Here is a 13,544-nt window from a genome sequence, read left to right on the forward strand (position 1 = left end):
CTTCTGTCTTATCTGACCACAGGCACTCATTAAAGTCAGCCCATGTTCTCTTTCTGGCTGAATCTCAGATTTATTATTCACTTTCTCATGCAGGATTTAGTCACACAACAGTGGGGCAGGGCCTTCTGGCAAATGCTTCTATATAACAGAATGGCAGGGACCACAGAGCATGTCAAATCAAATGTCAAAAGAGCAGTTGGCCAACTCCAAACTATCTTTACACTTTCATTTTCCCAATATTCTTGAGTGCTGCTGGGATAGAATATATATATGACAGAATGTCTCTGTGGGACCTAGATAAGAAGGAGCTGGAGATAAGTGGGAGAAAACCATCAACAGATATGATAGCAATCTGCTATCATCATTAGTTAACCTGCTATGACAACTATGCTCATCGGCTGTGCTATTAGATGTTTTTCTGTTCAACAATCTCATACAGATGGTATCATGCCACAATTGTTTGTTTTTTGTAACAAGGAGAGTGGCGATAAAGCGTGGGAAGAACTGAATATGAAATTTTAATTTATTCCTATGGGGAGATTTAAGGTTGAGAAAGCTGCTTGACCGTTTGGGGTGAGATGATAGACACAAAGCTTATGTCACATGGCCTTGGAGACTGCACAATACAAGCACACAACTCTTGTTATACATTGTATTGGCAATTAGTTTGAAGTGCTCGCATAATTAGCATATCTATGCCAGATCATATCATTTTGATCTGGAATATTTCCTGTTTCTTCATGTGAGGACAGATGCTTCTTTAGCTTTGGAGCGGTGTGGACAGTGGTGTTATTTAATGACGAACACTGTACTCTGTACAATGGAAAAAATAGTTGAAATAGTAGAAGAGAATGTAGCCTTCAAGTGTCCAGTCTGTTCATCCTCTGCAAGTCATGTTGGTGAAGTGTCCTTCCATGGGTCCTTGGAACAAATTGATCTTCTTGCATGTTGTGTTTGATACAGTGTCTCTCTTCGTCAGGCTGCCACACCTTCATGACTCCATCAGTGTTCCACAGCATTCAGCTGTTTTCTGCACCCAGGACTTGCTGTCATCTCCACCTTTATGGCCTGGTTTTCCCAGCAGTATTGCAAACATGAAATGTTACGAAGGAAGAACTTTGGTGTTACAGAACCTGAACTGGTTTCCATCTACACATACTTGTGTCTGGTGCTGGAGTATGCAGTCCCTGTCTGGCACAGTTCCTTGATTGTAGACCATTTTAAAAGGCTGGAAAGTACGCAAAATAATAAATACTACTTGGCCAGAGTGTAACAGTCTTCCAGAGAATGTGGTGGACCCGATTGCAGAGACAGCAGGCAGTGTAGTGTTCAAAGGTTTAATGGCAAATCCAAAAACTGGAAACAAGCAGAATCCCCAAAACAGGAACAGGCAAAAACACAGAACAGTGGCAAGCAACCCACTGACAGAGACAACCGAGAAAACTGAACAGAAAACAATAATCCGACAAGACACAAAGACAGAACAGAGACTAAATAAACCAGGTAATGAGGACTAACAAGGGACAGGTGACACTAGGCTGGGCTAATAAGCCATCACCTCCCGTTAGCATCCCATTGACTCCCATTCATTTTGACGTCACTTTGACAGCGAATAACTTTACATCTGAAGTGTTTAAAGACTCTATTTGTCCATTGTTTATTTCTAAAGAAACACGACAACGTATAAAAGGCTCCATTACCTTGTATCTCACGTTATGGCTCCATAGTAGACGTTTTTGTAAAAATAGGCTAACGATTGTATCATAACCACGCGACTTACTGTCGCATAGTAGAGGAATTACCGTATAGTACAGGAGAAGCTCGCAGGCAGTTTAGTCTCACATTAGCTGTTTAAGTTTAATTACTAATTTTAACTAGCATTTTAGTTAGCAATAATTAGCCTGTGTCCATGTTATCTCTTACATATACCTACGCTCTCCGTCTCTGCAAGATTGGGAATGATTGAGATTTCTCTTGGCACTGCTACCAGAAGACTTCCAACTTTCAGACGTCACATTTACGTCGTCTCTCTCAGTTGGAGGCTGCGCAGTAACGCTCAGTGCTCACCGGAAAAGTGCTTCTAATATCCTTCACTGGTCTCCGTCCAGAGCGGGATCTGTTGGTCCATTCTATATACTGTCTATGGAGCAAACAGGTGAAACACATAAGACAATCACAAGGGCAGGAAAACTAAAGACAGAAAGTAAAACTAGACAAGACAAGGGAAAAAACAGATTTCAAAATAAAACAGGAAACAGAAACATACAACCATGACACAGAGGTACTCAGGATACCCAGAGGCTCTCTGCACTTTAATACTGTGTACTTTAGCAGAAAGACACACTCAACTGTGTCTTGACTTTGCCAGAAAGCTTAAGCTTAAGTCCAACTTCATCCCCTACTATATGTGCAGACTCCTAAATGACACAGGATTTTAGATTTCAGATTTGTGATCAGAGATATTAGTTTTTAGCTTAGAACTTAAACTTGGATCTATTTTATAACTCTTAGTCTATTTTAAATGTGTGGTCTACTTAGTATTGATGTTTCATTGTAATAGTAAAATAATTGTGTGAATTATGGGCTAGCTGGCCAACCAATTGCCATTCATTTCTAAAAAAGAAACTACCCTGACTAAAGACAGCTTACATTGTATTATAATTAGGAGGCATTGCACAATGATGAGACTAGGGCTTGCTAAAAACTAATTAATCCTACAGCACTCACTCTTGGAATTAGAGGAAGTAATATTCTGGCTAAGAGTGTGCCCTGAGGTAAAAATGGAAGGAGAGTTCTGTTTGCTAAATTCTGTTCTAATTCCTGGGTTGCCTGAAAAATTGATCATACAAAAAAAGAATATTTGAACCAAAAATAAATAAATAAGATCATGATGGAGGAATTTGTTAAACTATGTTGTATAATTTGTAGTAACATTTTATCCACAATATAAGAATTGTATTCATTGTTGAAATGAGCTTAATGTCAGCTCCAATAGGACTGACTGTAACTATTATTTGTATGCCTACTGAGAAAAACGTATGTACCCGGTGGTAATGCAAATTCAACTAAACACAGAGGCCCTCTCAGTTAGCCTCAAGCTAAATGCTGAAATGCTTTTATTTGGTTCATTCCTCTTACAATTTGCAGATGTAATTGAAGCCCTTTTGGTTTGGTCTAAAACCAGCTTGGATGCTGCTTGAATGAGATCAGAGGTGGAGCTCTCAATTGTGTAATGTTTTGCAATATTTTGGAAAGATTATATGTATAACTGAGCTCATTCTAGAGCAAAATATATGTAATTTAATGAAATAATACTGTCTGGTTTTAGTGACAAATTATTTAGAAGGAAATGGTGGCTGCAGCTGAAATCTACACAAAAACATGCAGAGAATATAGTGAAGACAACCATCCATCTTGCTAACGTGTCCTTGAGCAACATGCTGGTTGTATGGTTGCTGCTCCAAGGCAGTGGCAAGAAAACACAATATGTAAAGAATAACAAACCAAAATATAGTTTGTCAACTGGATGAAAGGTGACCAATTAAGTTAGATTGATTGATTGATTTCTGTTGTGCATAACAGTTACAGTAAATACAAAATATAGTTGATTTGTTACCTTAACAAATTACTGTTATGGTACTCTGAAATGTATTGGTTTTGTTTTTGCTCATCTAAAACAATATACAAAAGGGATCAATGTGTGTGTTTCAGCCATACTGAGGTTGTATGACAAACTAACTGATATTGTGTCAAAGTCAGTTTTGGCAATAATAAAATTGGTTTGGCCGTTAGGTTTGCTAATATTAAACTGTTGCCTGTCGTGGCCGTCATAGAGACATTTTAAGTTGGTTCTCTCTGTGTATTTGTATAATTCATAACCTTGATCTTTTGTTTTATTTACCTTTGCCTATATTGGTGTTTATATTGCAAGGCTATGAAGCAAACTGATCCTTAATTGTCTGTAAATAGTCAAAAAACACATTTTACTCATTTTTGTGTAGAACTCTGTTTGTCTTCTTGATTTAAGTGGTTCTTACATTTTCTTCAATAATATGCATTTTATTCTTGTAGTTCTGCGCCTAATATATGTTTGGTTTTACTGCTTTCTTTCGCACACAAGCCACACTGTTAAATTGAGGTCAAATGAATGTATTTGATTGAAATAAATCAAAACAAAGGGCGCATCAATCCATCTTGGTTGCACATGTCAATTGCCAGTGCAACATTACATGCGCTAGGTGGTGCACTGTGTAAGTGAGCAAGTTTATATGGTTTGATCATTGGTAACAAAATCTGTTGCTCAGTAGCGCCACTTGCGCTGGGATAGCGGCAATACCTATCACTCTTGTGTTATTACAGCCCTCATGACCACGACAGTGTCAAGTTAGCCATACCAAAACACGGAACGTTTTGTCAGGACTGTCAAAATAAAACGTGCACCGTTTGTTGCATGCTGCAGCATCTTTTTGGGACACAAAGTACCTAAAGGAAATCAAATATATTTTTCGGTAATGGTAAATATTAACGAATTTAGGTTTTCCTGAAGCAATGTTCATACTCACTAGTCATAACATTAACTAAATAATTCTATACTTTTACTTTGCCGGAAATGTTGTCTACTTTCTGATGTGTGTCTGTCTGTCTTCGGTTGGCTTGACAAAGCTTTGACCACGAATGAGCCAATAGGCTGTGGAAGGCAGAGTTGTCCCTGTGGCCGCCATTAAAGAAAGGAATCCATGAATTCAAATGGAAACCAACAGGAACCGAGGCTGAAATTATGACCGAAATAATCGTTAAAATATAGGCCGATGCCATCTTTCGAGAGGTTTTTACAGGATGTATTTCGTTTTTAGACTAATTTTTGCGATGGAGGAGTAAGGCAGGACGTCTTTATTTTTTTAAGCAGAGACCGTTTTAGGGCTAAGGGGGAGGGGGAGAGTTGCTTCTTTGCTCTCCTTTTCTTTTTGTTTTATGAACATTTTTCGCTTCCGTTAATTAGTTTTTACTGTGTGTTTTTGAGATGTCGACATAAAGCCAACACAGACTCTTTTATCCGCTTTTAGCTCTGGTGGAGGAACTGCAATCGGAAGGTTGTTGAATTAACTATCCTCCAGCCAAATGTTACAAAAAATATTTCTCGTTGATTAAGCCTGCACATCTTTGAAAACACAAATTCGCGAATTGTTCTCTATTTCCCGGGAAGTGAAATGATGGAGTGTTGGATTTCGCAGTGAAGAAGGATGAGTTCTTGTTATGTACCAAACGGGGCCAGCTTGGAGGATTGCCATTCCAATCTATTCTGTCTGGTAAGAGATTTAAAACTAAAGGAAAGCAGCCATTTTTAACTAGCTGAACAGGGGCTAAGCTAACGTTAGCCACACACAGACATCAGTTGATAGGAGCTTAGCTAGGCTTACGGCCCTATCGAGCTGACATCATTTCATGGCAACAAGGTATCCCAGTTCGCTGATGTTGCCTTGTTCCCTTGTTGTAACACTTTGTCACTTAACCTAGTTGTAACGGCCTGTCTATTATAATCTTCTTTCTGCTAACGTTACATTTCCATTTTTCTATTGATAAACCAAACATTCAAGGTTAACGTCACTCGCTTCTTGTTAAGCTTATTTTACTACATTTCTTAGGATGGACACCGCAACATATCGCTTACTAGGCACGGAAATAAATGTTGTGCATTTTACTGCCAAAAACACGACTATGTTTCCCAATGAGTTAGTTGTTTGGAGCACTTTCTCCCTTTCGCCTCAACACCTTGTTTGTTATTAACTTGCTATCTCGTTAAATTTCCACTATGTTGTATCAAGTGCTGACCCGTAAACCAAACACCTCATGTACTTCAGTTTGCAGTTTAGTTCTATCGCAGAGACTGGGAAACCGCTGAGCGTTTTTCTGTGAAATACTGTGTTTTTGCAGAACACTGACAACTCCTGGAGGGACGAATGTCAATGCCCAACTCGCACACCTTGTCGATAAACGCACGCCCCTTATGCCTTGCCTAGAAAGCTCTTTTTCTGCAATAAGCATGTAACAAGATTGTTTCTGGTAGCAGTATTTGTTTGCAAACGTTAATTATTTATGTAATAAGTCATCATCTTGTTTGTCAATGGCTTAATCTCCTTGACTTCATTTTCTAGTATTCACACCAACTAGGGCACAGGCCCCAGGCTGATTATATAATCTCTGGCATGCATTCCTGGGCATTACAAACATCTAGTTAACTACATATCTAAGCTACACTTTCTACTACCATAAACTACACTATGAATTGGGAAGCGTATCATGTTTTCCCCTTTCTCCTTTTCATCATATCATGTTGTCAGTTTTGGCCAGTTGACATCCACACCCTAAATAGTTGTGATTGTACTCCTACCCACTTGGAGTTTACAGGTATTCTTTAAATCCATTGTGAGATAAATAGTGCAGTAAGCATCCCCTGTGTAATCCACAGTCTTCACCTCTACAGCATATGGCAAGGTGTTGCTTGTGTGTACAGTTCCTCTTCTGACTGGATAATCAAGAACATGGTCTGAATGTGTTTGTTGTTGCAGTTAATTGGCTTGTCAGCAGGCTTAACACACATTGACTTGTAGGTTAGGGGAAAAGTGTAATGCTGCCTCCATGAGCTCCTCTGAACATCCTGCCTCCACAGTTGGAAGTTGGAGATGTGTTTTGTCAAATGAAATAATGTAACCCTAAGTTCTGTTATAGATTAAATGATACAGAACCACTTTGTGGTGCAGGGCCAGAAGTTAAAGACCACAAAGTGCATCGATTTAGATTGATTTATTAATATACTATGCAAAAAAAATGTTATTAAAAGTTGAGTGAAGAGTCAGAGTCGAAATGCATCAATATGTTGACATGGAATGTAGTATAATAACAATGTAATGAAATACTACACTGCTTTTGCCACAAATTGACACAGCTTCAAACTGTCCGCCCCCTAAAGGTAACATTTCATTGCAGAAAATCCTCATTCTCTCAATACTACTTAGCTGAGTCGATTGTGTGTGCTGAACTCGTAATTACAGTGTTTACGACAGCACTTGAAGGCAGCGTTGGCTACAGTGGACAGGCGAGGTAGAGGCTGGTAGTTGTGGTGCTGTGCCTGTCTGGCTGACATTTTCCTGCACACTGAGACTAAGCATAACACCACTGCTGTTATGACTCACTCGCTGAACAGACTCCACTTTGTGGTTTTATAGTGAAAGAATGTGAATACATTGTGGTACTTTTTTCCCTCTTAGTTTTACAGTGGATAGTCTTCTCCGGAGTATGATACTACTTGTTACTTTTTTTTTTTTTTGCATTTTAAAGCGGGCATATTGGAATTAACTTGGGTGTGTATGCATTCCGTTTATCTGTTTCTGGATTATTATGCACCATTGTAGCTGGCTTTTCGTGACATTTGTAGTTTACTGTATGCTTCCATGCATTTCAGCGCCGTAGGTTCTAACCTTTTAAAAAAAAAAGGACTTTGCAAAAAATCTTCTGTTCGGTGATAGCGTTGGCTGTGGCATATACTAACTTAACAAGAACTCCGTTTATAGTTGCTCAAGTGAAACCGATCAAATTTGCATTCTCTTCAGCCAAAATTGCAAACACACACTTGTTAGTTTCATGTTCGCTCCATGACAGAGAGTTAACTGAGAGAGAGAGAGGCGGCACACAGGCAAAGAGACTTGGTACAAGAGGAGCATCTGCGGCATGATTTGAGCAGCTTCACCTGTTGCTTGTCCCATATCTTGAAAGGCAGCTGTTTGAACACAGTGTTCCCTACTGATACTCAGAACCTTAAGTGGCCAGAGGGAAGGTGAGCAGCTGGCAAAAGCAGGGGTCATAACCCCCCCAAGTACGTGTCACCTCAGGAAAACTTCGTTCCCGTATCCAGTGCATTTTGGCAGCAGTGTGATTGTTTTTTTTTGTTTTTTTTCTCTTTTTTTTTGTTGCTTTGGCATATGAAAAGATTAAACTTCTTATGACCCACAAGCAGTTGCTCACATACTTTTAATAGCATTTACTAAGACACAGGCAGGTGGAAAACTTGCAGATTAATAGTAGTGCATTAAGTGTTTGAGGCACACTTGCACGCACAGCCTGCAAAGCATGAACGTTGGAAGGAAATGCACTGATATCTGTGGCACCCTCTGTTTTTGCACAAACGCTGCCACTAATTTATTCTGAAAGGACAGAGAGAAGAACTGCAGAAGGCACATTTATTCTTGATAGAGCAGTCTGCCTCTTGGATATTGTTGATAAGGAGTAGAGTACTGACGTGTCCAGTCTTCTTCAGTCTCAGGAATACATAAGGACAGAAGTTAATATTTTGTCTGTAGTCCAGTTTAATTCACAGTCTCATGTATTTTGTACAAAATCTGCCAACAGAACAGAGGTACAAACTACAAGCAATGTCACTAAATGTTTCTACACTGTAACTTTTTAGGACTTTTTTTTTTTTTAATGCTATAAAAACAGTTTAACGCCACATTTTATTCCTAAATAATATAGCCTACTGTACATCTGTACAACTAGAGAGATTGCTTGTTTAAGAAGTAGTGTCTTCAAAGACCTCTGCAGGTTTTACAACATTCAACCTAAATATCAGTTAATGTAGTTTTCTATTGGGATGAAGTTGTAGAAGAAGCATTGTGTTGCAAGAGTTAATTGCAAGGCAGATGTTTCTTACAATGCTTGCAATCAGTCTTTGTTTTTCTGTTTCCAACCCAGAATGTTGTCACCCAGCAGTGCTACACAAACCTTAACAAATCATCTCTGTGCTCAGTGGAATGTGCAAATACAAAGATAAACGTTTAGTGTGCCAACAAGGACAGTTGGTTTTATTCTATCGTTTGTAGACTCATAGTTTACATAGGCAAAATGTTCAGTCTTCATCATTAGTTACATCCACTATGAACCAGCAGTGCAACTATTTGGCTTATTTCCTGTGTAAACAAAACAGATTCTGCTTGAAGTCCTGTGAGAAGAGACCTATTTCATTAAAAGGGACTAATTTTCCCAAGAAGTGCACTGCCCTTTCACAGACTGATCTCATGAAGTGGCGTATGTATGACACGCCAATTGGTATGCCGTTATTGGCACGTTATGAAGACGCACACTCGCTTTTCAGCGTGTTTATCAACGCCGTTTGGCCTCCATTGACTTGCATTACCTTGCGTTTTCGTGTGAATTGACGCTGTAGCAAGTAGTATGAAAGGGCGAAAATCCGCGGACTTTCACCCAGGAGAGCGGGGATCGCGTCCCGCGTGTGATGTTTCCTTCGTTTTCCACGTGTTGTTTCCTTACGTTTTTCTTTTCCTAAACCCAACCCAGTTCTTCTTTTCCTAATCCCAACCATTTTTTCTTTCCCCCCGCGTGTGACGTTAAAACCAACCGTAGCCTCGCGATAACACGCCACGTGGCGTGTATGTTTATTTATATATATATATATATATATATATACACACGCGGATAGCTCAAAATGCGTACAGATAACAAGTGGCGTGTATGTTTACGTGAAGTCATGATGTCACGTTGCCTTTCAAAACATGCCTGTTTGGAATGGGCTAATTGCTTGGACTCCTGTATTGCTGCTTGCAGCTTTCTCCAGAACCATTGTACTTTGAAATAACTTACAGAAGGCCCCCAAAGCACATAATATGCAACTGTAGGCCTATACTACTGACTTACTGTGTACTTGTACTTTACAGGAAAACATACATTAGCTATCCAGCATTATATTAGAGTTGAAAATCTCCACCTTGGGGCGCCTGGATAGCTCAGTTGGTAGAGCAGGCGCCCACATACAGACGAATCCTCGACGCAGCAGGCCCGGGTTCGACTCCGACCTGCGGCCCTTTGTTGCATGTCATTCCCCCTCTCTCTCCCCTTTCATGTCTTCAGCTGTCTTGTCAATAAAGGCCTAAAAATGCCCCAAAAATAATCTTAAAGAAAATCTCCACCTTGAAGTACATTGTGCTGAGTGATAATGCCTCTTTTTACTTCAACTAAATATTTGAAAGCAGAACTTGCACTGTGCCGTCACAGGCGGTTTTATATGGCATAAGTAAAGCACCTCCTGAATGTGTTTTATTTTTTTGTAATTAGTTTTATTTTCTTTATTAAACTCGGCCTGTAACACATGTTACAGGTTCAGTCAGTCGCAGTTCGGCTGCGGCTCACGTAGAGATTCAACGTCTCCGCTTTTTTCCGTGTAGCAGTCACACGTCGTGGTAGTTTCAGTGGTAGAAGCAGGGAACCCGGTTGAGCAGCGCGAAGAACGGCTGTTGAAATGTGCGCAACAAAACAACATGCTGGAGAGCCCCAACCTGTAAACACATGTTGCAGCGCGGCTCAGTCAGTCACAGCGCGGCTGTGGCTTATCTAGAGATTCAGTGTGTCCCCTATTTTATCGTTTGCATATAGGGTAAACATCATTGAGTTCTTGGTGGATGATCAGTTTTTGGCAAGACACCTGTAGCCGGTGAACCGCAATCAATGAGCCTTGTAGGGATTCAGCAACTCCCCGCCCCCGCTGCTGTACTGCGCATGTGTAGGGACACAGAGATATCCCAATTTATATATAGATTAAGTTCAGCAAGTTTAGACATGTCATTAAAATGAACTCATCCAGCGGTAGAGCTGCTTTAGATCTTCACTTTATCCTCAAACTGTATAATTGAGACTAACAACTGATCAAAAGTCTGTGTAGTCACTTCAAAACTTTATAGAGTTTCAGTTTCTCACCACATCCACATAGTATTAAGCTCAGTATCTCACTAGAAGTGGGAAGATTCGAGGTCAAACTTATTGGCCTTTCTTTAGCATCCCTACAATGCAGAAGGGAAAAGACTGATCTGATTGTCAGTGAACACTTTTCAACTCCACACTGCAGTGGGTCAACATCATTGTATCCGTAACAAACATTTGCAATACCTACTTCTGTTCTTTAGTGAAATCAAACTTGCATTGTACTAGCAATCGGCAACTTTTGGTAAAACAGTGTTTTTCATAGTTATTGTCACGATAGCACTTAGTGGTTTTCAATATTGAATAGATTTCATATTATTTTCATGTTTTGGATAAGGGTCCAATCGATCCTAAACTATGATAGTGTTGTAATTTCTTGTTCTTGTTATCTTAAAATAACTGTGAGATGCATCTGCAGTGATCATTTATTACAGAGTAATGATTATAAAGATTTGATGTGGCTGTGACAGTTTAATAATGCAGCATCTGTTAATGATAATGTCAGATATTGAGAGTGGAGATTTCATATATAGACTTAAGATAACACAATCCTTTGATAAGTCATTTATTGCCAAGGATAATTGCTTGCTGACAGTAACACACAGCATTTGGTGATACATTTTCCTGCACGGTTGCTTCAGTGAAGGTTTGTTTTGTGCCACATATTCTCAAGGAAAGAGTCATTATGTATTCCATTGCCCACTTGGCAGAGAAACTGCAGCATAGATGCAAACATCCTGATGGTGACAGAAACAGTCCCGAAAAGGTGATGAATAGAACTGCAATGTAAGATGTAGAGTCTAGCCTTCTGCTCTTGTAGGCTGTTGTATTTCATTCACACATTAACAGCGCAGCAGCAGCAGCAGCAGCTTTTATCAGAATTGTAGCTGCGACTGCTACTATGGTTACTAAATCTCAGAAATGAACCAGGCCGTGGCCAGGTTAGTTACGCACATAGAGGTTTATTCCTCGACGCAGAAGGTCCAACGTTCAAGTCCGACCTGTGACGATTTTCCTGCATGTCTTCCTCCCTCTCTCTCTCTCTCTCTCTCTCTCTCTCTCTCTCTCTCTCTCTCTCTCTCTCCCCCCCCTTTCATATCTAACTGCCCTAGCCATTAAAGGCGGAAAAAAATTATCTTTAAAAAAGAAAAAAAGACAGTCAATAACAAGAAGCATGTCAGGGTTTTCTCTGAGTGCCATTTCAAAAGTCACCTGAAACCAGGCTGAGTGTTAATTAAACAATTTTACCTTCTCTTGACCCCATGTGCATAGAGTTGCTTGTTTGCTTGAATTCAAAGATTGCCTTACGACTCTGTATTGCTTTTACACCAATAAAAGCTGTTTGTCAGCTGAGAAAGTGTAATAATCAAATGTTTTTTTTCTATTGCTACTTTTTGAATAACTTGCAGTTAGTTGATAATCCAAGTTGTCATCAGTTAATTTTCATTTGAACGACTAATCAATTAATGGTCTAATGGAACAGAATGGAACTGCTCAATTGCTGACTCGCGATTGAATAGAAAGCAGTTTCCATTGCCTTATAATCTTTTGTTCTTGTACATTCTAACGTTTTCATGGAAGAAGATACAGTAGGAAATGCTTAGGTTGAGAGGCTTTTTTTATCCTCTATATCAGTGGTTCCCAACCTGGGGTCCGGGGACCCCTCAGGGGGGCGGCAAAGATCAGAGGGGGGGCGCAAGTCTTTATCTGGTTTGAGGTTGAGGTAAAAAAAAATAAAAATATTTGCACATGTTAAACAAATTATGATTATACACTAGAATATATAATGTATACAAAAGTCTGTATAAAAACTATGTATTTTTGTTCTGGCTTAAAATTGTAGGCAGGCTACTTAGTAGGCCAAACCTCCGGGACCTCTTAACCTGGGACCCTTGCTGTCATCAGGTCAGCTGCTAGCTGCTAGCATCTTCGTTTTTCCTGCCGCCACAGCATCGCTATTTTAAGAATGAAACGTAAAAGTGCCGATAACTCCTCTGTATCAAAAAAGAAAGTCAGGCTCTATCTCGAGAATTACCTCAACTTCGGTTTCGGGGGGGGGCTCAGCTTTTCTTAGACATAAGTAGGGGGGGCGCCAAGGAAAAAAGGTTGGGAACCACTGCTCTATATCTATACGAGAAAGGGTTTTTAAGATGGCGTAATGTTAATGCAAATACGTTAGACAATGCAGTCTAATTTGGCAATAACTAAATGGTATACGGAATGGTGTTGCAACTGTATCCACTTTAGTTTACTACTGCATTAGGTCTGGCCTGTAAGAGCAATGGCGATGCACATCTCCCTTCTATTAAGTGGTCCTAGGTTACAGTTAGGTCATCTTATAAGGCTCGAGAGCTAACTTTATAACATTAAGTTATTTTTTTTAATGGCAAAGCAAGCACATTTGGATAGTATTATTAGGAAAATTTATTATTACCACCAAGTGTGGAATGGGCTAAAAAAAGAGAGTTATAAAAGAGTTAGCGAACACTTCGAATAAGAGTTATGTAATTCAAAGAAAGGTATCAGTGCCCTGTCTCCAGCTTGATGCCTGGCTGTGTTCTGTGCGCAGCACATTGCAATGTCTAGAAGTGTGAAACCAATATCTATGAGGAGGAGAGCCCATAATAAAATCTGTAGGGCACTTGAACAAAACCTTTTACACAATGAAACACAACATACCACTGGGGACTGGCCATGGTCAGTAAGATGACAGGGGTGCTAATTGCCTATCTGTACTGCTTATGATGTGGTTTCACTGTTAACCGTCGTCCCCGCCATCC

At 39.8% G+C, this 13,544-nt stretch overlaps 1 protein-coding gene across 1 annotated transcript in view; it reads left to right on the top strand.

The window, feature by feature from the left end:
- Positions 1-4,677: 4,677 nt before the first annotated feature.
- med13a (mediator complex subunit 13a) overlaps positions 4,678-13,544 on the top strand; it is a 92,402-nt gene continuing 83,535 nt past the window's right edge. The window contains exon 1 of the mRNA XM_078266453.1: positions 4,678-5,306. Within this exon, the coding sequence (XP_078122579.1) occupies positions 5,241-5,306 (66 nt within the window). The 5' untranslated portion in view covers positions 4,678-5,240. The remainder of the gene's footprint in view (positions 5,307-13,544) is intronic.

The sequence above is a fragment of the Sander vitreus genome, chromosome 13 (assembly GCF_031162955.1).
Source record: "Sander vitreus isolate 19-12246 chromosome 13, sanVit1, whole genome shotgun sequence".
Classification (NCBI taxonomy): Eukaryota; Metazoa; Chordata; class Actinopteri; order Perciformes; family Percidae; genus Sander; species Sander vitreus.